Source organism: Curcuma longa, chromosome 12 (genome assembly GCF_044706935.1).
Source record: "Curcuma longa cultivar G26 ecotype Majalengka, Jawa Barat chromosome 12, ITB_CL_G26_1.1, whole genome shotgun sequence".
Lineage (NCBI taxonomy): Eukaryota > Viridiplantae > Streptophyta > Magnoliopsida > Zingiberales > Zingiberaceae > Curcuma > Curcuma longa.
This window is the reverse complement of record NC_133872.1, coordinates 8,721,927-8,746,036: the sequence shown is the minus strand read 5'-3', so window position 1 is coordinate 8,746,036 and position 24,110 is coordinate 8,721,927. Positions and strand designations below refer to the sequence as shown.

The window sequence follows — 24,110 nt, the reverse complement described above, 5'->3', positions numbered from 1 at the left end:
AATGGAAATCGTCTCCGGGACATAGTTGAGTTGGTTACGATGGAGAAGAGTTGTTGAAGTGGGCAATGGTGAATTCCATCTTGGCCAACTGTAGTTTTGCTCGATTTCTTCCTCACAAAGATGGTTGTGGGGTCGACCGTCTGTGCCGTTAAGAAATTGCAGTTGGTTACGATGGAGGAGGGTATTGCTCGACTTTGCTGAGATTCAAACACCTTTTACCGAAGAGATGAATAGAAATCCAATCTGCTTCCACATGATACTAGACAGAGTTGTCAAATGGATCAATCCATGGCGGAGCGGACCAATCCACTAAAAATACATTATATGGCGGGGCGGGACGGGCTGGCTGACCCACTAACTTGGTGGGTTGAAAAATCTCTAACCCAATCCAACCCAAAAAGCAAGTTGCAGGTTAGGCAGGCCAACCCACGGCCCTGTCAAAAAATAAAAAAATATTAAAAATTTTAAATTTGGATTACAGTTTAAATTAATCAAGTTGAAATTTTTAAACTTGATTTGTAATTTAGATGGATCAAACACACTAATGAAAAATTTTTATTTTAATTTTAAAATTTAAAATAAATTAATAAATTTTCTCAACCTACAAGCCAACTCAAGCTCGCCGTGGGCCAACCCACGTGGATTATGGGCCTAGATAGATCAATCTATCTGAATTTATCTTAAAATAGGTTGATAAAATTTCAATTCAATCCGTCTAAATTGATTGATGGAGCGGGTTAATATGATGGACCCAATCCAAATTGACAACTATAATACTAGAGCTATAAACTATACCTTTGAGCTTGAGCTTGAGCTTGGAATGTGAGAAGGATGATCAGCATAGAAGATGTCTTAAACTTTAGATGAGCTTATACCAAACAGTGCTCTTCTAATTGATTGAACAGTATTAATTTCTTTGAATAGCTGAGCATGACAGCAAATAGGGTTGAGTATTATTCAGTTAAAGCCCCTGGGCACTGAATCGACGCAGCAGATTTGCGAACCGAATTAATTGAAAGCCATTAAATAAATTGATTTTTTTTAACCAACCAAACTGACCAAATTTTTTGCAATAAAAAATCAAATCGAACAAATCGAATTAATGAAAACTGAATAAACTGATTTTTTTTAACTAACCGAATTTTTTCTAATAAAAATGGAACAAATCGAACCGTTAATTCGATTTTCGACTGAATTAATTAAATTTTTTAAATATTATGAAAATTTTACTAATTAATTAGGAATTTATAAATTTCTTTACTTAAAATTTATAAATTATTTTCTTTAATTTGATTTATTCAGTTTAATTGAATAAGAAATTTTAAAATCGAAACCGAATCGAATTAAATGAATTCATCAATTTTTTAAAAAAAATAATCAAAATTTTGAAATAACCAAATCAAATTTTTTAATTCGATCAATTTATTTGATTTAACCAAATTTTTGTTCATAGCTAACAGCAAATACTACATAGAAATGCAGTTGATGATGGATGAATCATTGTTTGTTTCAGGATCGATACAATTAATTTATCTCATTATCAATGATTTTATGTGCTAGTATTCATGGAAGCCGATGTTTCGAATAGCAATGCCATTTTGGAATATTAGTGTAGAAAACATTGTGTCTGAAAATTTTCTTTAATGACTAAAAATTGCATCAGTAAACCAATGGCTAGAGGTCGGATCACCTCGAGTTGGGCACTTCCTTATCGGGTCGGCTTCTATCGAATCGACAGTTGACCAAGTTGTCAAGTGACTAGGCCACCTTCAAGTTCAACAATAAGAACTAGAGGGTATGATATGGCGGGTCTTTGCTGATCTGACATGGCAAAAAGAGGTCAATAATCAATCCGAAGTGGCATCCGACCTGACATGCCTATGGTCAAAGGTCAAACGTGTCTCGACTAGCCCAGTGATGCCTCAGACAACCCAATTACCACAACACTCGGCTCAGCCACAGCTTGGCCACACAGCTCAGCCACTCAGATAGCTCGGACACATGCTCTCACAGCTCGGCCACTCAGACAGCTCGACCACATGATCTCAGACCTCAGGATCAGACGGCTCTGTCAAATAACTCAGGCTCACAGCTCGGTCACATGTTCTCAGACCTCAGGATCAGACGGCTCAGTCAAATAACTCAGCCACAGCTCGGCCATATGCTTCCACGGCTCGGCCATTCAATGTTACAGCTCAACCACACATTCTCCGACCTCACATTCAGTCAGCTCGGCTATCAATGTACAAACAAGCCGACCTTTCTCCTTGGCTTAGGCTTACCGGCTAAGACAAGAAAGACAGTCAAGCTTATCAGCTTCGCCAAAAGGATAAAGACGGTTATCAAGTTCCCAAACTTGGTCCCCGAAAATCCCGCGCACTTGTGCGCACAACCATCAAATGAAGATAATCATCTTTGTCAAGCCGTTGGATAATTGGAAACTGCCAGAGATAGTGTCTTTAATGACACATTATTAGCTCATTTGACAGCTAATCAGGCACAGTGATTATCGAAGATCGTGCTCAACCCACTGCTATATAAACCCTCGTAGGTATGAAGAAAAGACTCTCGAATTCTTTACACATACATACATACTACTTCTTGCTCTCTTCTGACTTGAGCGTCGGAGTGGCTCCGCTGGGAATCCCCGCGCCCTGCTAACCCCCTCGCTCAGTTCTCTTCTTCTTCAGGTTCTTCTCGTCGGTGGGATCAATAACGGTTGAAGTGGCATATCATTGACTGGTGGCTTGACCATCGACGGCATCCAGCCGGAACATTTTTGGCGCCGTCTGTGGGAAATCTGAGCTAGACACCACGATGGTTAACACCAGACGCACTGCCGACAACCGTGACCCTGTTGAAGAAAGGAACTAGGAGGACACCGTCACAATGACGCGGAATGAGCTTCATCAAATCATTCAGCAGGCCATAGAAGCGGCCCTGTGGAACGCCCCGTCCCAGCCACCTCCATACCTGCAACTCATGCTCCGAGGGGAGGTCAAAGGCCCTCACCTATAGAGGAAACTTTGCTACCTATCGGAGGAGTTGATAATTGATATTTTGGCTCTTACAATTGATATTTTTATCCTCTGATATGGTTAATTATTGATTTATATCAGGTTTCATGAGAGTTGATTAAGAATATGAAGTATTATAATATACGCTCAAATAAAGTTCATAAAATATAGATGACATGGGATGTATGATTGTGATTGAAGAAACTTGAGGACATAATATATCATCGGACATACACAAGTCCAATTTATCCACAAAATAATTTATTACGAAAATGAATCCCTGTTTATAGTCTAGAGGACTTCAAAACTGGATGGTTGCGTAATTCAACCCTCAAGATCTTTCCTGATGGCGTTTTCGGTATCTTGTTAGTGAACACAACTTTGCGAATCTTCTTGTATGGTGCTACCTACAACACAACAAAACAAAACAAAACAAAACAAAAGGATTCAGTCTTAATCTATTTCTGCATGAATTTAGAATGAAATGCAACTAAAGATACTTTAACCTGTTTTGCGATGAAATCCATCACTTCTACTTCGGTTATTTTGGAGCCTGGCTGTCGAACTATTAAAGCCATAGGTATTTGCCCTGCCTCTTCATCCGGATAACTATCATTTGGCATACAAACCACAAAGAGTTATGACTTGAAAGTAAGTAGGAAGTTGATGTTAATTAGAACTAGATTTGATTCATCTGATGTTGAAAAACGAGGCAGATATATACATTTTGTTAGCGACGGATATATAACATTTTTTTTAATGACCTTGATGTTGAAAGTAAGTTGAGACTCAAGATCCTAATGATCCTGATCAATAGCTACTTGCGAGGTATGTTAATTATTTTTTTAATTATGACTTGTAAACATACATTTTCAAAATAAATACATATCATTAATTTATTACTAACCTTTTTTTTTGTATTTTTTATACTATTGGATATTTTGGCTCGGTTAGTTTAGATATTTTTCTTAGATTTTATTGTATTTAAACATTTGATATAGTATCATTGTATTCAGATATTTGTATTGTAGTGTTGTTAATTTAAAAATTAACGATGGATTTTTTTAATTTTCGTCACTAATTAGCGACGGAACGTTATATTTCAGCTAATTAGTGACGGAATATAAAACTTCCCGTCGCTAAAGTTAGCGACGGATTAAAATGTTCCGTCACTAACTTTAGCGATGGATTAAAACATGTCACCACTAAAATTAGCAACAGAATTAAAAAGTCATCGCTAATTAGCAATGGAATTAAAATTCCGTCACAAAGATGACGTCAATGACCAATAAAAAGCGACAAAAAAATTCCGTCGCTATTCTGTCGTTAATGCGTTTTAGCGACAAAATATTCCGTCACTAATGCTGATTATTTTTGTAGTGATACAAATAACTAATTATCCTTCAACCAGTGTGTCTAGAAATAGATAAAGAGCAATGATATACAGCATGAAAAAGTCCAACATGAAATCAACATGACACACTCAACTGCATGCAGTGGATCCCATATCCATGCAGTGGGACCCACAACCATAGTGTGCCATGTTGGTTTCATGTTGGACTTTTTCATGCTGCATATCATTGCTCATAGATAAATAAATTGAGAATAATTTATTTTGTTTTATCAATTCTCTATCATGATCATTAAATTTACTAGAAACTCTTCAATTTAGCATGAGTTCGATCCAAAAGGAAGTCAAAAGTTTAACTAAAAATCAATCGAACTTACGAAGCCACAGCAGCATCAGCAACCCCAGGGAGATACTGAAGCAAATGCTCTAACTCAGCAGGTGGAACCTACAATTATATATACACAGTGACATAAGTAAGTCCCTATTCGATCAACAAGTGTTTGTAGAATCTCATTATCGAACTTACTTGAAAGGCTTTATATTTTATCAGTTCCTTCAACCTATCCACAACGTAAAGAAACCCATCCTCGTCGAAGTAACAAAGGTCACCTGTCTTTAGCCAGCCTCTAGCATCGAAAGTGCTTGCATTGGCTTGCTTATTCCCCACATAACCTGATAATAACTCATATATTAGAGAGTTTAGGTGACTTGTGCAAGTATAATCAGAGCAAAAGGAGTATGATTTATGATCACCTAACATGATTGAAGGACCTCGAAGCCATAGCTCGCCGGTTTGGCCAACTGACAAGGTTTCCCCCGTGGCATTATCCACAAGCATTGCCTCAACATGCTGGGAGAGGCGTCCGACTGACCTCACCCGATGACACTCTTCTTTGCTAATCATCCTCGATATGCCTCCGGCTTCAGTGGATCCATATCCCTGCCATCATTTTGCGAATCAAATGAAATATGCAATGTTATGGGTGGTTAGGAGTGTAGACCGATAGCACAAGGGGGCCGCTCGACCTTCGACCTGAGTCCTTCGTCGGTCCATATCTATCGACTCCAAGGCTGGTCCGAGTCAACCCTCGACTCGCGATCCCTTCCCCCGAGACCCGAGCTGGGCCCTTATTTCAGTCGCCCATCGAGCTGAATACTTGCTCGAGCCGAATCTTTCTCAAGCTAAATCCTCCCTCGAGCCGAATCCTCCCTCGGGCCGAATCCTCTCTCGAACTGAATCCTCCCTCAGGACGATTCCCTCTTCGAGTCTCATCCGAACGCCAGCCCGAACGTTAGCAGTCGGCTCGTTGCCTTTGCACATATTCGGCTCGCACCGAATAGTTATCACGGTGCCCGACTCCATCGCTCTCATCATTTCTTCTGACAGTCCCATACTCCGCAATTATGATCACCGCTCTGACACCCACATGCGAAATGACCTTACGCGCGTATGTCAACGATAGGACTTTTGTCCTGACCATCCTATATCCTTCTGACAAGATCATACTTAGAGACAAGACATTTCTTTAATTAAGATGGGATGGACTTAATTGAGAAGTGATGGGAACTTTTCCTCTCCTGTATATATATACGGTCACTCCCCTCTGCCCTGAGGTACAAGCACACGCGATCGTACACTCATTCTCTCATTCTCCTCTGTTCTTTCTCCTCCTTTCTCTTCACTCACTGACTTAAGTGTCAAATTGGTCGCACCAGAGCACCTCTGGTCTTCCCTCTCACGTTTGTTTTACTTGCAGGACTCGGTGATTCAGCACCCTTCAATCCTATTACTTTCTGATGAGGAGATCTGGTCGGTGACACATCCCTGGGTGGTTCTCAATCGGAACATGCAATGTTTTTTAAAAGAACAAAAAGACAAATTTAACTAGTGGCACACCTGATATTTGAAATTAAACTTGTACAAGAATAATAAAATCCAGTAGTTGTTGCAGTTGATTCTACCAGAAGGAACTAATAGGTAGTAGTTGTTACATCTAATCATCCTTCTCCACAAAAGTGGTGATACCAATCACATTGAGTGACAAAGACTATACTGGATCTTGACTGAGGCTCTGTCTCTTGGTTTTATGCTAGTTGATAAGTAAAACTCTACCATAGAGATGAACAGGAGGGACCGACAGGGATGGTAGTAGGTGAGGCACCATAACATTCTGTACACTCACTCTGAAGGATTGGGTTCTGACGCTACGCATTCATTCTTTCTTGGATTTAAAGTTAAGATCGATGATCAATGGGCATTATGTTTCTCATGCGCAATTCACTACTTCACACCAAAAACAGAGCTATCATTGCTCACCTCGTGAAATCAATCGATGACACAAACAATGTTGGCCCTTACTTTAATCCTCTGTGTACTCCGAACGATCAAATGAAGAAGGAATGGCGAGGGAAAGGAAAATTTGGTTGGAATTCTTACCTGACGGATCTGGACATGTGGGAACCGCCTCATGACTCGCATGGCTGCTGCCTCAGGGAGTGGGGCTCCGCCACAGGTGACGTACTCGAGTGCTGTCAGGCCGACAGTCTCCGGTGACCTCGCCATCGCAATGACCACAGGTGGAGACGCCGTCATGGCCGTCGCCCGATACCTCTCTGCGGCCTGAATCATTTCCTTCACACCTCCCCGGCCCCCCATGACCACAGTCGTCTCGCCCAACGCCAACCCTTTCATCAGGAAGAAGAAACCCATGGAATGGAACAGGGGCGCTCCCAGGAGAGTCACCTCTGCGCGGCCCCGGAGCTCTTCGGCCGGCTTCCTCAAAGAGTGGAATCCCGCGACCATCGCGATGAAATTTCGGTGCGACAGCGCCGCCGCCTTCACCATACCGGTCGTCCCGGAGGAGTACTGTATGACGGCCGCGTCCGACTGCTCGACCTCCTCCTCCTCGACTCGCCCCCCTGCGTCGGCGTCGAGAAACGAGCGGAAGCGGGGCGAGTCGAGGAGGACGGTGGCCACGTGGCTGGGGAGCTTGGCGGCGTCGTGGGATGCGGCGAAGGCAATGCGGGGATCGGATAGGGCGACGAGGCGATCGAGCTCGGCGGAGGAGGAGGCAGGGTTGGCAGCGGAAATAACCGCGCCGATGGAAAGAACGGCGAGGTAGAGAGCAGGAATGTCGAGGCGGGGCGGGGCGAGGATGAAGACGACATCGCCCTTGGCGAGGCCGACCTCGGAGCGGAGCGCGGCGGCGAGGGAGCGGACCTGGGAGATGAAATCGGCGAAGAAGATGGCATCGCCGGTGGCGGCGTCGACGACGGCGGGGTGGGAGGGGAGAGGGGAGGGGAGGAGGGAGAAGGCATAGGCCGCGAAGGAGAGCCGGCGATCGGGCGGCGGAAGGGGGACGTACGGGCGGAGGCTGTGGAAGGTTCTGGATGAAGAGTCGAAACCCGATCGTGGGACGGCGACTATGCGTTCTTCCATTCTGTCGGTTACGCCCCACCAGCTCGCCTCCTACTTCCATTCTGTCGGTTATGCCCCACAGAAGTCGGTAACGCCCTTTTAAATACGGACGGTCGCATAAATTTAATTGCCGTAGTAGGAAAGTCGATCATTGTGGACCCTTTTTATTGTCGCATAAATTTATATTCCATATTGAAAAATACTGACAACTATTCTTTTTAATCTCGACCGTCCGATCCCTTCAGGCTTTCATTTAATGTCATTCCTTCTAAATCGAAATTAAAATTTTCTTAATAGCTTGTTATTTAAGGATTCAAAAGTTAATGCATTTATAAAATTTTATTCTAATTACTTACCGAATAATTTTATTCTATATTTTGAATTATTAAGGTAATAAAAAAATTGTGGATTTTGCAACCTTTAATTCAAATATAATAATTAACAATTTTATTTTTGAAAACCTGCCGCCGATGAAAATCCAAGAAAGAAAGAAAGAAAGAAAGAAAATCTAAAGAAAGGAAACGCCTGCCGCGTGTTAATCATAAGAAAAATAAATAATTGAAATTTATAGAAAATATATTACATTTTACAAAAGAGTCCAATGATATTTATTGGGAAATTAAAATATTTAATTACATGAATGGAAAGATGGACTCTAAGTTGTCAAACGGATCAATCTATAATAAAATAGATCAGAAATCCATTATATGACAGGGGAGACAGAGTGAGCCGATCTATCAACTTAGCAGATTGAAAATTTTTCAATCCAACCTAACTTAAGACATATTGTGGATTATACGGGTCAATTCACATATTTGTCAAAAAATTAAAAAAATTTAAAAATTTTAAATTTAGATTGTAATTTAATAAATGGATCAAATTAAAATTTTTAAGTTTAGATTACGATTTAGATGGATAAGTTCACTAATTCATTAAATTTTCTCTTTTAATTTTAAATTTAAAAAATAAATAAATTTTTTCAATCCGCGAACCAATTCATGCGGATTCCGAATCAATCCATACTAATCGCGGGCCTAGATGGATCGATCCATCCGAATTCATTTTAAATTGGATTGATAAAAATTTAATTTAATTTATTTAAATTATTCAACGGGCGAATCAATCCAACAAATCTAATTTAAATCGACTCGAGTAATTAGCTCAATTCCATTGTTTAATTAAATTTTAAAATAATATCAATAACTACAAATTTAGAGAGAAGAAAAGTTTTTTTAATAAACGCAGGCCGGCACGTGCGCTCATCGTGTCTGGATTTCCAGCTGTGCGGTGGCTGGCAAAACTGGCGTAATAGTGGGGAGGATCCGAAGCTGCAGTGATCGTTAGAGTCCAGATTTATAGGTTTGGTCTATTTTATCGAATAATTTAAATAAATTAGATTAAAATTTTATCAATTTATTTTAAAATGAATTAAAATGGATCGATCCATCTAAATCCGCAGCTCACATGGATGAACTTGTGGTAGACTTAGATTGGCCCGCGGGATAAGGTGGGTTGACTTGTGGCACTTCTTGTGGGATAAACGCACTTCCTATGCGTAATTTTATCAATCCATTTTAAAATGAGTTAAGATAATTCGATTCGTCTAAATCCGCAGCCTGCGTAAGTTAGTTTGTAACGGACTTAGATTGGCTTGCGGATTGAAAATTTTTATTTTTATTTTTAAATTTAAAATTAAAATAGAAAACTCAATAACTAATAATTTTGACTCGTCTAAATTATAATTCAAATTTAAAATTTTTAATTTGATCCGTTTAAACAGTAACCTAAATTTTAAAAAATTTTATTTTTTTAGAAGTCCGTGAATTGATCCGTCTAATTCATCGATTAAATTAGGTTAAAGTTTTTAAATCTGTTATATTAGTGGATCGATCCGTTCTATTTCATTATATAATTCGTTATATAATGAGTTTATGGTGGGATGAACGCACTTCCTGTGCGTACACGCTGTTGCTTTTCTTTGACCAAGAGAAAGAGGCAAAGAAGAGCAACGGCTGAGAGGCGGCACGTGCGGTGGCAGACGAACAGGAGTCTCGCGTAACGGTCGCACTGTGCAGCGTGGGGGAGCAAGCTGTGCGGCCACCGGTGGGTGCGCTGGACCAACAGTACGAAGTGCACGTGGCCGATTATTCCACGTTGTCGGCAGTGGATAGGATATCGTGACAGGTGGCACCCGACTATTTGAAATTTAGAATTAACGGAGGTGGGGTGACGGGTTGTTGAATCTAGCTACTTTACTGAAAACTGACCCATCTAATAATAATAATAAGCTCTAAAGTAAAGTAAGTAGTTCGGTTAAATTGAATAAAAATTTAATTTAATTATTTTAAAATATTATTTTTTTAAAAAAAAATTTAATTAATTTGATATGGTTTTTAATATTTTATTAGTTTAGTTTATTCGATTTTATTTGAAAATTCGATTGCTTCAGTTAATTCGAAAAAATTCAATTCAGTTCGATTCAATTTTAACTGAATACTATGTCATAGTAAGCTCTACTTCTTAATCTCCACTTTCGGACTTCAGGTCTGCGGGTTTTCAAAGTTGTACCTCACAATGGAGACTGATCGAATTAATTTTTTTCATCAGAAGTAAAATATTTATTCATTGCGATCTATTCAATTCACATTGGAATTTAGTTAGGAATTTTAGCGTTGATAGGATGAACTTGCATATGGCCCCCTTTTTTTTTCTAAAATTTTAAAGGGGCGTCCCATATTTCATTTTAATCAAAAGGGCACCCGTCTATTCCGTCCAGCCAAGTAAATTTATCCTCTTGTCAGTATAGCCGTTAATTTATTTTAGGTCTATCCGGTTGATCCGTCCCGTCAATTAATTTAGGTGGATTGGGTTGAAATTTTATCAACTCATTTTAAGATGAGTTCAGATCGGTTGACCCACCTAAGCCCGCGACCTACGTGGATTGGCCCATGATGAACTTGAGTTGGCCCGCGGATTGAGAAAGTTTATTTATTTATTTTAAATTTTAAAATTAAAATAGAAAACTCAATAAATTAGTAGATTTGATCATTTAAATTCAAGCTTAAAAATTATAATTCAAAATTAAAAATTTCAACTTAATCAATTTAAATTATAATTCAAATTTAAAATTTTTAATATTTTTTAATAGGCCCATGGGTTGATCCGCCTAACCCGCGATCCGCCTTGAGTCCCTCGTTCGCCCTTCCTCATCTTCGCTGATCGAGTCCACCACAGTGCATGCTTGTCGCCTCCTCAGCTTCTTCTCTATCATAGTATTTCAGTTTGCTCTAATTGGAGTTTCTTCTCTTGGGTGTTAGGATTTGTCTAAAAATACCAGACCTATACGAAAAAAAAAATCTTATTCTTCCCCGTTCATCTATATTATATTCCCATATATGTGTTAATCTTCTCTTATTTATATTTTAAGTTTTTTCTCGTGTTATAAAAAAAAACTTCATCGTCTAGCCTATATGGCTATATGGATAGTTATGAACCACCTTTCTGAGAGGATCCTAAAGAGATTGAGATAAATCTAGAATAGGATCCAAATATGATTCAAAGAATCAACAAGCCATTCTACCTGAGAATGTCATAGTTGAGTCAAGAAAGATAAGAATTATGCTGATTACTACTACGTTGGTGTCTGTCCTAGTGGGAGCAGTAGTAACCTATCTAGTTTCTTAAAGTTGTTTATGTTATGAGTTAACAGAGTATGTTATATGTTAACAAACTTATAAAAAAAGTGTTATATGTTGAAAAATTATTTAAGGCGCATTTGGACTCCCGGGCAGTATAGAAACTTACATGAGTTGGAAAGAGTCCAATCTACGCTTGCTAAGTCCATAAATAGATTTTCACTAAAACTCTTTCATAAACCTAGGATTTTTGGATTTTTGAATAATTTCCATGATATTGAAGAGTTGAGTGTAAAGAAGATATATATGGTGTACAATCATAGTTTTGAGTCTCCTACAAGTTTTATGGGTCTATGTTAGTTGGCACATACTCTAGTGTTGGTCTTCCAAAATTAGCACAACAATGCTCTATTCTTTGGAAATGATAATATTCACTGACCGAACCCCACAAAATGAATTGCTTGGACTCCCCTCTTCTGAGGATATCAAATTTTTTATTTTCAAAATTATGAAGATCCATAAGTTAGTTTCGTTCAAAAGTGATTGATGGGCCTAGAAAACTCGGAATGACTTCAAACCAAAGACCTATGTACTCGTGTGCTGCTTATTAAATCTATGCCCTCAAACATTATTGCGATATATCATATTTAGAGTAGTGATTTTTTCAATTCGATTTAGGCATGAGTAATGATGTTGAAGGCTCACTGTCAATGCTATGATGATGATATTCATTTACCGACACCCCAAATGAGTTTCTTGCACTCTCCCCTTTCTAAGAATATCAAATTTTGGATTTTCTAAATTACAAAGGTTCATCGGCCGATTTTATCTAAAAGTGGCTGGTGGACCTAAAGAATTTAGAATGCCTTCAAACCATTATTTATGTACTCGTTTAATGCTCCTTAATATATCCATACCCTCAAACATCATTACAATACACCATATTAAGAGCAGTGATTTTTCCAAATTGATTTGGGCATGAGAATTGATGTTGAAGGCTTATTATAAGTGCTACGATGTTGATATTCACTAATCGACACTCAAAATGAGTTTCTTAGACTCCCCTCTTTTCGAGGATATCAAAATTTTAATTTGTTGAATTGTGAAGGTCCATCAATCGATTTCATCCAAAAGTGTTTAATGGACTAGAGAACTTGAAATACCTTCAAACCAAAATCATATGTATTCATCTAGTGATCTTTAATATATCCATGCCCTTAAACATCATTGCGATACACCATATTTAGAATAGTGCTTTTTTTTCAACTTGATTCAGGTCTGAGAAATGATTGTCGACTGTTGATGTGATGCTTTTTAAATCACTTGGAAATCTCTTTACTAGTCATCTTACTAAATTTCTAAACTAATGTAGTCAATACCAAAATCGAAAATACGTTAAGGAAACAATCTAAAAACTCTCCTAGTGTTTAAAATCCTTATCAGAATACCTTCTAAACTTGAAATTTCCTAAACTATCCTTATAAAATTAGTTTATTAGAAGAATAAATTGCTCCTATTTAGAATGGTCAAACGGATTAATTTAAAACGGAGGAGCCTGACGGACCAATCCACCATCTTAAAAGGTTAAGAAATCCTCAATCCAATTCAACCCATGACGGATTACATACTACAGATTAGACGAGTCAACCCACGAGTTTATCAAAAAAATAAATAAATATATTAAAAATATTAAAAATAATTTAAATTTAAATTATAGATTTAGACAAGTCGAGTTGAAAATTTTAAATTTAGATTATAATTTAGACAGATTAAATATACTAGTCAATTGAATTTTTTATTTTAATTTTAATTTTTTTTAAAAATAAATTTTTTAATTCACGAGTCAATCTAAATTCACTATGGATTCATTCATACAAATGTATCTGAATCTATTTTAAAATAAATTAATATAATTCATTTAAATTATTCAATGGGCGAGCGAATCCAACTGAGTCCAATCTAATTGACGGCTGATCTCCCCCGTCTCTTTCCCACTGTTCTAGAGACGCATCCAAGAGAAGATCTGAGAGTGGCACGGGGAAGGAAACGTGGCTGGCTCCTCCTTCCATTCTCGGAGCGTGTTGCTGTGCTTCCGGGGACCAAGGTACCCTCTCTTCCTTCCAGGCCTAGCACGATTCCTTCGCGTCGCGTCAGAGATCCATCCTTTTGTCGATTCCCGACTTGTTCGATCGGGAGAGTTTTTTTTTTTTTGTTTTTCCTTTCGGTGGATTCTTGGCTATCGGCACTCCGATCCTTGATCATCTCGTTTATCTGCCTGATACGTCAGTTCCGAGTCCCGTGTTCTGTATTTCCCTCTCTGTCCGATTCAAAGCTGGGGCCTTCGAAGATTCGATTGGAAAGTTTTCGCCTTTCGCCGATAGGTTCGTTTCCGACGAGGACAAAACAATGCCCTGGCCTTGGGAAGTTCTATCGTATTCAGTTAAGAAAGAGGATTAACAATTGCTCTGGGAGATAGCAGGATTGTGGATCAATTTGGGAAAGTCCTGATTTTTACGCCGGAAGAATTCCAAAACTTGGATATGGAGGTTGCGATCCCTGAGTACTGGCTGCTTCCTTATATTTTTGCGACCTTTTCTATGCTGTATCTGTTTGGTTATTTCGTGATCTTCCGCAAATGGAGTCGAAAGTACCGCCCCGATGCATCTAGTTGCTTAATTTCTCTATTCCATGGTTCTCCAGCTGTGTTCATGGCAGTTTCGGCTATCCTACACGGACCTATTCGAGGATTTGCCTCCGCCAATACCACTTTCCAGAACGTCGTTCTCGACTTCAGCATCGGCTACTTCCTAGTTGATCTTCTTCAGTACCTGATTCTTCTCCCGGGGGACTATCTCTTCATTGCCCATCACTTGGCGACGCTCTTTGTCTTCATCACCTGTCGCTACCTCGTTGTGCGCGGTGCATTCTCACTACTGGTCCTTCTTGTGCTTGCAGAAGTGACTAGCGCTTGTCAAAACGTTTGGACACTGGCCGGACTTAGGAAAGAAGAATCGCCTAATGCAGCAAAAATCTACAAAATTTTGTCTCCCCTTTTCTATTCTCTGTACACTGTCATGAGAGGATTAGCTGGGCCAGTTTTCTTCTGCAGGATGAGTGTATATTTCTTGAGTGGGAAGGCTAGTGATGTAATTCCCATCTGGGTTTCTGCTTCATGGATTATTGTAGTTGGTGGCGCGATATTGGTCAGTATTGTGTGGATATTCAACTTATGGTTGGAGTTCTTCAGAGAGAAGGAGAACCGAGTGAAAAAGAACAGCTAGCTGCATCTGCCTTAGCCATGGAAATGATGTGCTTGAGGTACAATGGATTCCTTGCAGAATGCTATGTTGTCTTCCTGAATACTCTACTTGAAAACTATAACTAGCTTAGCCTAATGTGTCTACTTGCTCAAGGTGAATGATAGTCAATAATGCAGCTGAATCGAAATTACACTAGGAAGTAGTTTTGGTTTTCTTGTCATTCTAGTCAATCTCCTTTACTAGCCTTCCTATAATAAAAGTCTAGTTAATTGACAATACACAATTTACTTGTATTTTTTTTTCCATCCCAGAGTATTTGTGTTATTTTTTAATGTTTCAGTTAGGGGAAGAAGTTAATGATAATAAGTGCAATTTTTTCCTTCCTTAATTGACATTGTCTTGTAGTTTTTTCTATTTGTTTATTTATTGACTGATGAATAAGTGCTTTGTTTTTGAGAGGTTATGGTCTTGCCTTGTCAGAATTTTCAAGAGCAATATGGTCTATACCATATGTAGGTCACAACACAGCTTTCTCATTGGTGTTTGCATCCTACTCTTGCCATTTCTTCTTTATTCATTTGAGCACAACCCTTCACGGAGTAACCATGTTTTGACTACATTGATTGTGAAACTACAACAATTTGATGAGAGTATTTTGTTTCACGTCAAGGTAATGATAGAGGAGAACACTAGCCTTTTGTGGCAGTTTTCTGAAATTTTCTGCTTTTCTAGATCGGTGCATCAAAAGTTTCTACATTAAGCTTGCCAACTTGTTTTGAGAACCTTCAACCTACTCTTTGCTTCCATTGTTCACGAAGGGCATGCTTTGTAAATTCTCATTAAATATCAGTAAATTAGCTGAATTTTCTCTTGCAAAATTTTGCTCCTATACATTCTGAAATTGTTTGATTTTGTTTTTCTTTCCATTCTTTTTTAATTTCTCAAAAAGTCACCTACTTTGCAGTTTGACATGACCAATCAAATCATGTAATGTTTTACCATTGTTGTGAGAAGAATAAAATGATTTAGCATATCTTGGTCTCTTGAGCATACAATACCTAAATATGCTTTTAACATGTTAGTATATTATGTTATTCAGTCTTATATTTGTGTTCCATTTATCATATGCAACTACATGCTCATGGACAATGTTTGACAGTTCAAGTTTTGTAACATTTTACTGATTGATTTTAAATCGCCATTGAAGTGGAATGAATTTGATAGTTCTTGAGCCGGCATTTACTGTCAGTTGTTGTAACTCTATTGCATCTTCTTCTTGCTCTACCTTAAAAAACCTCTCTCGTACTTGCCAGTACCTTTCATCTGATGGTAACCGATAAATTCATTTCTGCTTCTCTTATGTTGTCACTTCAAGATGAAGTGCCAATGGTATCACTTCACTTCGATCGTTGCTATTTCCTCGTGAAAAATTTGTCATTACATGAACCGTTGATTTGGTTTGAACATTTTCAATTAGTCTCTTTAATTATTCAGTTCACATAATTAACCTTCTATTATATAGTAGGCCTCTTTTCCTTGTTCAATCGCTAAAGGTATCCTGTCTCAAAACTTTATGTATGATTTATTAGGCTCTTAGAAATATTGAAAGTATACTTAAATTTGTATCGTGGTCCCTTTTCATTGATTGATCTCTAATAAGAAATCATGACTACTCAACACTTTAGAAGGTGATGATCCATCAAGCCTTTTGAAGAAGTGGTTGTTGAGAAAATTAGCCCTCTGATCATCTAATATTATGATGCATCCTAAGACTTGATACAATGCCTATGCTAATTATCACGTATATGTGTTCTTTAGTATTTTGACTATCTTTTATCCACTATGCATAGATTCTTGTGCGATCACCCATCGAATCTCATGATATACTCTCTTTTTATTAGGAATGCTGATGATTTCCTAGAGCAATAAGTTCTATTTTGATTATGCACCCATCTTTAGAGGTCAGCAACATAACCATGGTAAGTATATATATGAATCGCTTTACTTAAAGAGTCCAACCCACAAGTGTCGAAGTTTGATTATTCCCAAATGAGATGACTATGGCAATCAAATTTAAGGACACTTGCACCTACTTTGCATGATTTCCCCAAAGACACTATTGCAAAACATAAATAAGTTTCTATGGGAACTCATGTTTGACAGTTGTTACTTAGCAGACCTACCTATATACTTAACTATTGATATGCTTATAGACATGATTTCATTTATTACTATCCTATAGCACAAAGCTAAGTAGTAATCTTCTCGCAATTATTGATGTTCAATCTAGAAATTACTACTACTTGTGTGTATTAGTTGTTAAACACAATCTTTGGATCAATTACTGATACGGCAGTATTGTACAAAGTTTTATTTATAATCATGAGGGTTATACAATATAACAAGATTGATTAATTTTATTTAACCAATTCTGCAATTATGGGTGTGATTATCTTTAGGGCACCCTTATTTTACATTTTTCCTCTCCATCTAAGGATCTGGTAAAAGCTCCTTGGATGCACTTCCATGTTGCATGAGACCTCCTATGAGGTTCCATTCGATACTCTAGCGAGGTGGACCTCAATGGCAAAAGAATATTATGCTCAATGAATGATAAATAACAAATCCAATAACTTATCTGGATATCTTGGCTGCTTTATTGCGAGTATCTCTTAAGCTTACCCTTCTTTGTTTGAAAGATGGTCTTGTCATTGTTAAGGATATTGTTTGAAAGGAGAATTGTGGTGTCTTCAAATGGTTGTTGATAGAAATGATTAGATAACTGAGGCTATTATTAAGGAACTAAAGGAGTAAAAATGATGCCTTCTCGAATTCATTGTTGATCTTCTAGCAAGGTATCTAATTTATCATGGATTTCTATTTGAACTTATTATCTTGAAATCTCAAGGGCATTAAGAAGAGGCAGCTGATTATTGATATATCCAATAAATAACATAGATGTGAAGAGTCCTTGTAGAAGCAATCAATTCAAGAACTATCTTGAGCCCAGTTTTGCATAGCAAAGTTGTAAAAACTTAGTTGCTCTCAGCATCAAGTACATGATATATTTTAGTAATGATAAGTTTCTGACTTGATGCATAACAAAGCATGATTTCTCATGAAAACTTCTTGTTCTTTTGAGTGTTGAAATAATAGATCATTTTTATTCTCTTCTACAAGTTTGAATCTATATTCTTTAATGCAGTGTCAATGTTTTTCTTTTGGGTGTTCTTGAAATAGTGTCAATGTTTTAATGTAGTGTTCTTTTGGGTGTTCTTGTAGTGTCACACTTATAAAGGCATTCACTTCTGAATTCACAGATAAATCCACAATCTTTGCTTTCAGGATTCTCTTCTGTAATTTGAGTTTCACACTCGATTTGCAAATGGGTTTGAAATTGTTTTACTATGAAATAATATGATGAATCTGGTGTTTATTTTCCTGTAATTGTTTTTTAAAGGAGCTAATTTAGATATGATTGCTCTATTTTGTATGGCATCAGGAACAATCACTTCTATGCCTCATCTGTTAGAAACAACGAGTTCAGATTCAAAATATAAATCAAAATCCAAGATCCTCCATAACATATCAACATAATAAATAATAATAGATGTTGATGCGGGTGTTGTGAAGGACGTGGCTTCCCCCGGGTAAAATCAAGAGTCATGCGAAGGTCAAGGTCCCAGTCGACCTGGCAATATGAGTCAAGACTGACCCAGGACAAATCAACATTGACTCAACCTCACCAAAGTGGTATGTCCGTCACCTCGGGCTCAGGACATGCTTCCAACATAGCTCGGGCTTAGTCGGGGTTTGACTTGGGTTCCCAAAAACCATCTCAGTCGGTCTCAGCCAGTCTTGTCATCTTAGCCACTTTAGGCGTTTCGTCTCGACCACTTCAGATGTCTCATCTTGTTTTGCCACTTCAGGCGTCTCATCTCGACCAACTTCATCCCAGCCACCTCAGGCGTCTCGTTTCGGTCAGCTTTGTTTCGACCACTTCAGGCGTCTCATTTCGGTCAGCCTCGTCTCAGCCACCTCATCTCGACCACCCCACCTCACTCCGCCTCATCTGGGGTTCCGTCCTCATGCCTTCAACGTACAAACATCTTACGTAGCCTACCAGAGGAGAACACGAATATTCTTACAAATCGGTAGCAACCTGAGGATGTACAAGCGATTACTAGGTTGTCAGGTTTTGTCCCCTCAGATATCCTTTTTTCGGCACACAAGGTCAAAAGGAATACGAGGCTGTCAGACTCAGTCCCCTTCGATACCCCTCTTTCTACGCATAAGGTCAAAAGGAAATGGTTGTCGAATGGGATTTTCCTTTTGCAAGTAGCCATACGAGTGCTACTCTACCCGGCGTGGGGTGGCCAGAGCAGGCTATAAAAGGTTTAGCTCACCATCATATTCGAGGTTCATTCAGTGCCGGCTTTAGGCATAGGCCATTAAGGCCTATGCCTAGGGCCCCAAATTTAGAGGGGCCTATTTTTTTATATATTAATTATTATTATTATTATTATTATTATATATATATATATATTAAGAGAATAAAAAATTATTAAAATATCTTTATTGGATTTTGAAAAGATTTTGCATGATCATTGGATTTTGTAGAGATTTGGTATGATTTCAATATATTTAATATTATTTAATTTTTAAAACTCTAATTTACTAATTTCTTTATATTCCTCTCCTTCCTTCCTTATTAACCTAACAATCTATTTTGCTCAACTTCAAATATTTTACTTATTTGATAGCTTGTTTTCTCTCCTCAAAATATTTCCGAGATCATCACAAGGGGTGCAAGGAGAGGAACGATCAGAATAAAAAGTCTTTGTTACAGATTTTTTTGTGATCTTAAGACCTAAAGGTATCGTCTTCCTCATTTCCCTGTCAAATCTTTTTTTATGCTTTTGTTAATTTCTTATTTTCTTATCAATGATTCTTATTGTAAATTTATAATTTTGTCAGTTCACCATACCTGTTAGTGTAGCTTCAGCGGAAAGAAGTTTTTCAAAATTAAAATTAATAAAGTCTTATTTACGTTCGACTATGTCTTAAGAAAGATTAAATAATTTAGCAATGTTATCAATTGAAAAAATTTATTATTAAAACTTGAATATGAAAATTTAATTAATAATTTTGCATCTCAAAAAGTTAGAAAATTTAATTTTATATAAAAAATTTATTTTTAAAATTAATATTTTAATTTATTTTAAAAAATTTTTAAACCAACAATGTCGGTCTCAAGTCCGAATAAAAAAGGGTGAAAGAAAATTTTTTAAAATAATAATAATTATTTTTAAAAAAATTTCGCCGAGGGCCTCTAGGAAGCTTGAGCCGCCCTTGGGTTCATTTTCAAAAACTCTACTAGCATTGTCTTTTTTTCATCTTCTTCTTCAGAACCTTAATTTGAATGTCGAAGTGGCTTGTTGAGACTTTCTAACACCAGTCTAACCTCTTCTTTGAAGTGTGTTTCAGGTTCGGATCATCTCCCACACCCTCGCTCATCTCAAAGGTTGCCTACATCGGACAGTTTGTTGATTAGTGGTTTAACCATCCATGATATTTGGCCAGAATAGATGTTTAATCTTGTTGAAGTTGTTTCAGATAACATGTTTCTTTTAGAATTTTATGGTGATGGAATATCAATAAAATTAAGGTTATGTATGAACTAGGGACCTTAACCCCTGTTTATAACTGAAGAATTATAAATTTTATATAGTTTTAATTTAATCCATCATAAATTAGAAATAAGAAAAGAGATCTCTATACAAAATAAAATCTATATTTAAATTCAATATTTCGAACCTAATAAATATACTTTAATTAGTTTACTTTGTCACGATTATTTTTACAACATCGTCTTCCAAAAGCCAATTTTTGCATTTCAATTCATAGTTTTATCATTTTTTTTTTGATAATTTAGATTTTCAATTCTTACCTCCATGACCGATCCAGTGTTGTTTTTTATAATTGTTTTTATTAAATAAAGAATATATATTTCAGTCGAAAATCGAATCGTGATATTCAGTAATGACCCTATCATTATACTATGCTCCAGGGTCTTTATAGTTTTATCTATTGTAACAAAAGGTGGAATTCACTACTCTAACAGTCTCACATGGTTGATTTTATGATCATTTGTGAAGAATAAATCGGGAAGTTGCAGTTGGCCACTATGAGGGAGGGTATTGTTTCGATTTCATCGAAATTTGATTCTTATCCACTTCATCAAATCTGCTTCAGAGTAACGAACTTAATCATGTCCCAAGGCTTTCATAATTTTATCCATGATTGGCCCACATTAGTCATCTTAAAATAGAAATAATTCAAAGTTAGAGGCCAATTCACAATCTTCACGTTTCTTCTTTACCTTTTTGTAAAGTTAAAAGTTTCTTCCATCAAATTAATTTAATTTGATATCGTTTTGTTGATGAGAAAATGTAGAATTAGGCAACCTTTAATTCCAATTCAATTACGATTGTTTTTAATTAACATTTAAGATGATTTCCATAAACCTAAACTAATTTTAATGTCACAAAACTTAGTTTTAGCACTACTCACACATATGACAATTGGATAATTCATTCGTCCCGTCCCCAGGGCTATAGTGCAATAGTAAGAGGCGGGATGCCCCTAGACTTCTTAAACAATGAGGATTTAAATATCACTTAGATCGTCATAATCAACTGTAACTTTTCGATTTATCTTCCTCATAGATCGTAAGCCGATTATGTAAGATCGTGTATTTCATCTTGCTGTATAGGGTGACGGATTTTACCTTTTTACATAAAAGAGGATTTAAATATCATCTGAGGAAAATTATTATTTTTATTTCTTTAAATTGAAAAAATAAATAAATATAGTGAAATTTAAGGTGAACATTTCAAATTCTGATGCTTAATTGGGCTTTTATGGGCTCTCTTGTGTGGCCCGCATCCGTAGCAGTTGGTGCTTCTTTTCTATATAAGGCAAACCAAAGCGCTAGGGTTTTCCATTGCCGTCCGCCGTCCGCCTTGCGCCCGAGCGATCAAGGTGTGGACAGACTCCAAACGTTCTAGGCCAGGTTCACTTCTTCTCCGCCGTGAGGTTCCCAGTTCTATCCGTGTTGCTACGTTTTTTCTTTCTTCTCTTTTCGTATATTCAGCTTTTCCCAGTTCTACGAGGTATCTGTTCTATCAAAGGATATTTTTAGCCTTTTATGATCTTTTTTTGGGTGGTTTATAGTTGTTTATATGTAAACGAAGATGTGATTACGATTCATAATTGTCCGATGAAACCCGACATTTACAATTACTCCGATCCATATCTTCTAACCTTGTTTGATTGACTGAGTGTTTTTTTATGTCCTTTATTTGATACTGCATCTGTAATGAGCGAGTTTCTTTTGAGATGCTTTTGTTGTGAGAAAACATGTTTTTTGCATTAAATCTTCATATTTGCATTACTAGTATCGTAATATATGAGCCTGTATTAGCTGGTGTGGTAATTTCATATGTCTATCTAATACTAGTTGTCTGCTGAAATCTAGCTGATGCGCGGGGATTAGTTTCTGCAATTACTGCTATAGAAGATATGCAAGTTTTATATTTTTCTTGTTTGAGAAAACTTCGTCACTGATTCTACTTAAATTAATTGTTTTGATTTCTATTTGTCTCTCTTGTTAATCTCGTATGTTGATTTAGCTACTGCATGCAGCTAATGTTTGTTAATCCTTCAAACTGGCTTCCTTGCAAAAGAGAGGATCAAAGAATTAATATAAGTTAAACTAGGTGATGTGTTATATTGGAAATGCTGTGTCAATTACCAATGTGGTAGGATTATAATGCTTATCCAAGTAAATTGATAATGATAACCTACCAATCTGTCTGATGAGCTCTCTGTTGTTCATATAGATCTGTGGTTAATCTATTTAGGTTTTCTGTCTATGCAAAAAAGTTATGAAATTCCTTTGTTTAGCTAGAAACATATACATGGATACTGTTAACTAATTCATTTTATTATCGATACTGTTTCTTCTGAATCGATAAACCAAGGTTACCACTATATGTTCTGTTTAAGATTATAATTTTGAAACCAGGAATGGGAATTGTCTTTACTGGACATATGGTTCGATATGCAATTCTAATGGCTATGGAAAAACCAATCTTATTATGTAGAGTACTCGCTACACTAGTTACTAGGAGTTTATCTGAGGTCCCTTCTGATAAATGCATGATTTTGATTTGACTAACAATTTTATGTTGTTGATATCTTTACTCTTTTCTTGAAAGTAATGTTTTGATGGATGATATTTCTATTACATAAATAGATGCTTAATGTATGTTGTTTTTCCTCTGTTTTATTTAACCCATGTAAAAGAGGATTAGTTTTCTTTTAGAAATTTATCACAAAAAAATAAACTCATACGACTATTTGGTAGTGGCCTTTTCTTTCTCTCGCCACCAATTTAGTGATCAAACTATAGTAATATGAAACTCTACTTTGCGTTAAGTCTAATTGAACACCTATGCTTTTATCTACTTGACATGCTCAACAGTGTAAATTGCCATGAGATTGTTATGCGCCAGGCCTTACAAGTGGCCTGTGATTTGAGCCAGTTTGCTCCACAAATAATTAAAGGCAAATAACAAATTTGGGTAGTGATATTGTATTTCTGTGTTTTATTTTCTTCAGCTGAACTATTTGGTTACTTTTGTCGTCCATTAACTTTCAGACCTCAAAGTTGAGCAGTTTATCTTAACAGTGTCCTGTTTACTTGCATGAACAGCATGGATAGCCAAGCTAAGCTTGCAGTTGTAGTGAAGGTGATGGGTAGAACTGGATCTAGAGGTCAGGTTACCCAGGTTAGGGTGAAGTTTCTGGACGACCAGAACCGGCTTATCATGAGAAATGTGAAGGGCCCAGTGAGGGAAGGTGATATCCTCACCCTTCTGGAGTCCGAGAGGGAAGCTAGGAGACTGCGCTGATCAAATCTCCAATTTGTCGATCTTGGGGCATTTCTATTTCGACTACAAGCTCAACTTTTATATCTTATGGATAATTAAGATTGTTACTTTTATGCATCTCCGGAAACTAGTACTTGTGAATTATTCATGCTTGTTGAATTATCTTTTTGACTCTTGCAGTTTCTTATTAAGGTTTCTTGTTAAATTAGACTCTTGTGTGAAATTTCAATTTCATATGGGCCTCTAATGGCCTATTTAATTGCTTTAAATCTTCCGGTTATAAGTTTTGATTTAGTTTTCTCAGCACATAGCTCATCTCTCTTGGAACTTTTTCAAGGCTTTTTGCAAGCACTGCTGTAAACGAGTCTACTCGAATTAAATTTTGTGTTGTTTAAGCGGTAGAAATAGTTTAAGTTTGATTTGGTTTCTTACTTTGTTTTAAATATGTGTTGTTTAGATTATTGAATTTTTA

General features: G+C 37.1%; 3 protein-coding genes across 6 annotated transcripts; 2 read left to right on the top strand and 1 right to left on the bottom strand.

The window, feature by feature from the left end:
- Positions 1 to 3,249: 3,249 nt before the first annotated feature.
- Positions 3,250 to 7,807, bottom strand: LOC141842844 (4-coumarate--CoA ligase-like 7). Its single transcript, XM_074730835.1, has 6 exons — positions 6,806 to 7,807; positions 5,122 to 5,308; positions 4,895 to 5,040; positions 4,746 to 4,813; positions 3,524 to 3,626; positions 3,250 to 3,424 (listed from the first exon to the last, which is right to left on the bottom strand). The coding sequence occupies exons 1-6, from the start codon at positions 7,805 to 7,807 to the stop codon at positions 3,302 to 3,304; spliced, it is 1,629 nt and encodes a 542-aa protein (XP_074586936.1). The 3' UTR covers positions 3,250 to 3,301.
- Positions 7,808 to 13,631: 5,824 nt separating this feature from the next.
- Positions 13,632 to 16,656, top strand: LOC141843526 (TLC domain-containing protein At5g14285-like). Its single transcript, XM_074731579.1, has 2 exons — positions 13,632 to 14,739; positions 16,583 to 16,656. Exon 1 carries the CDS (start codon positions 13,962 to 13,964, stop codon positions 14,700 to 14,702), a length of 741 nt encoding a protein of 246 aa, XP_074587680.1. The 5' UTR covers positions 13,632 to 13,961; the 3' UTR covers positions 14,703 to 14,739; positions 16,583 to 16,656.
- A 5,030-nt stretch (positions 16,657 to 21,686) lies between these two features.
- Positions 21,687 to 23,846, top strand: LOC141843258 (small ribosomal subunit protein eS28). Of its 4 annotated transcripts, none has more exons than XM_074731314.1 (2): positions 21,687 to 21,756; positions 23,461 to 23,846. In XM_074731314.1, exon 2 carries the CDS (start codon positions 23,462 to 23,464, stop codon positions 23,657 to 23,659), a length of 198 nt encoding a protein of 65 aa, XP_074587415.1. In that variant the 5' UTR covers positions 21,687 to 21,756; position 23,461; the 3' UTR covers positions 23,660 to 23,846. The 4 variants fall into 4 exon arrangements, with proteins under 4 accessions (XP_074587415.1, XP_074587418.1, XP_074587416.1 ...); XM_074731317.1 differs by having other exon boundaries at positions 21,693 to 21,774; XM_074731315.1 differs by having other exon boundaries at positions 21,693 to 21,779.
- Positions 23,847 to 24,110: the final 264 nt, after the last annotated feature.

What these genes read in the sequence shown, in the direction of transcription:
- LOC141842844 (XM_074730835.1), bottom strand. Translation starts at nt 7,807, where the DNA reads ATGGAAGAACGCATAGTCGCCGTCCCACGATCGGGTTTCGACTCTTCA. An exon ending in AGGTCCTTCAATCATGTTAG is followed by an intron (nt 5,041 to 5,121) that starts GTGATCATAAAT and finishes AGTTATTATCAG; the next exon opens with GTTATGTGGGGAATAAGCAA. An exon ending in TGGATTTCATCGCAAAACAG is followed by an intron (nt 3,425 to 3,523) that starts GTTAAAGTATCT and finishes GTTGTGTTGTAG; the next exon opens with GTAGCACCATACAAGAAGAT.
- LOC141843526 (XM_074731579.1), top strand. Translation starts at nt 13,962, where the DNA reads ATGGAGGTTGCGATCCCTGAGTACTGGCTGCTTCCTTATATTTTTGCG.
- LOC141843258 (XM_074731314.1), top strand. Translation starts at nt 23,462, where the DNA reads ATGGATAGCCAAGCTAAGCTTGCAGTTGTAGTGAAGGTGATGGGTAGA.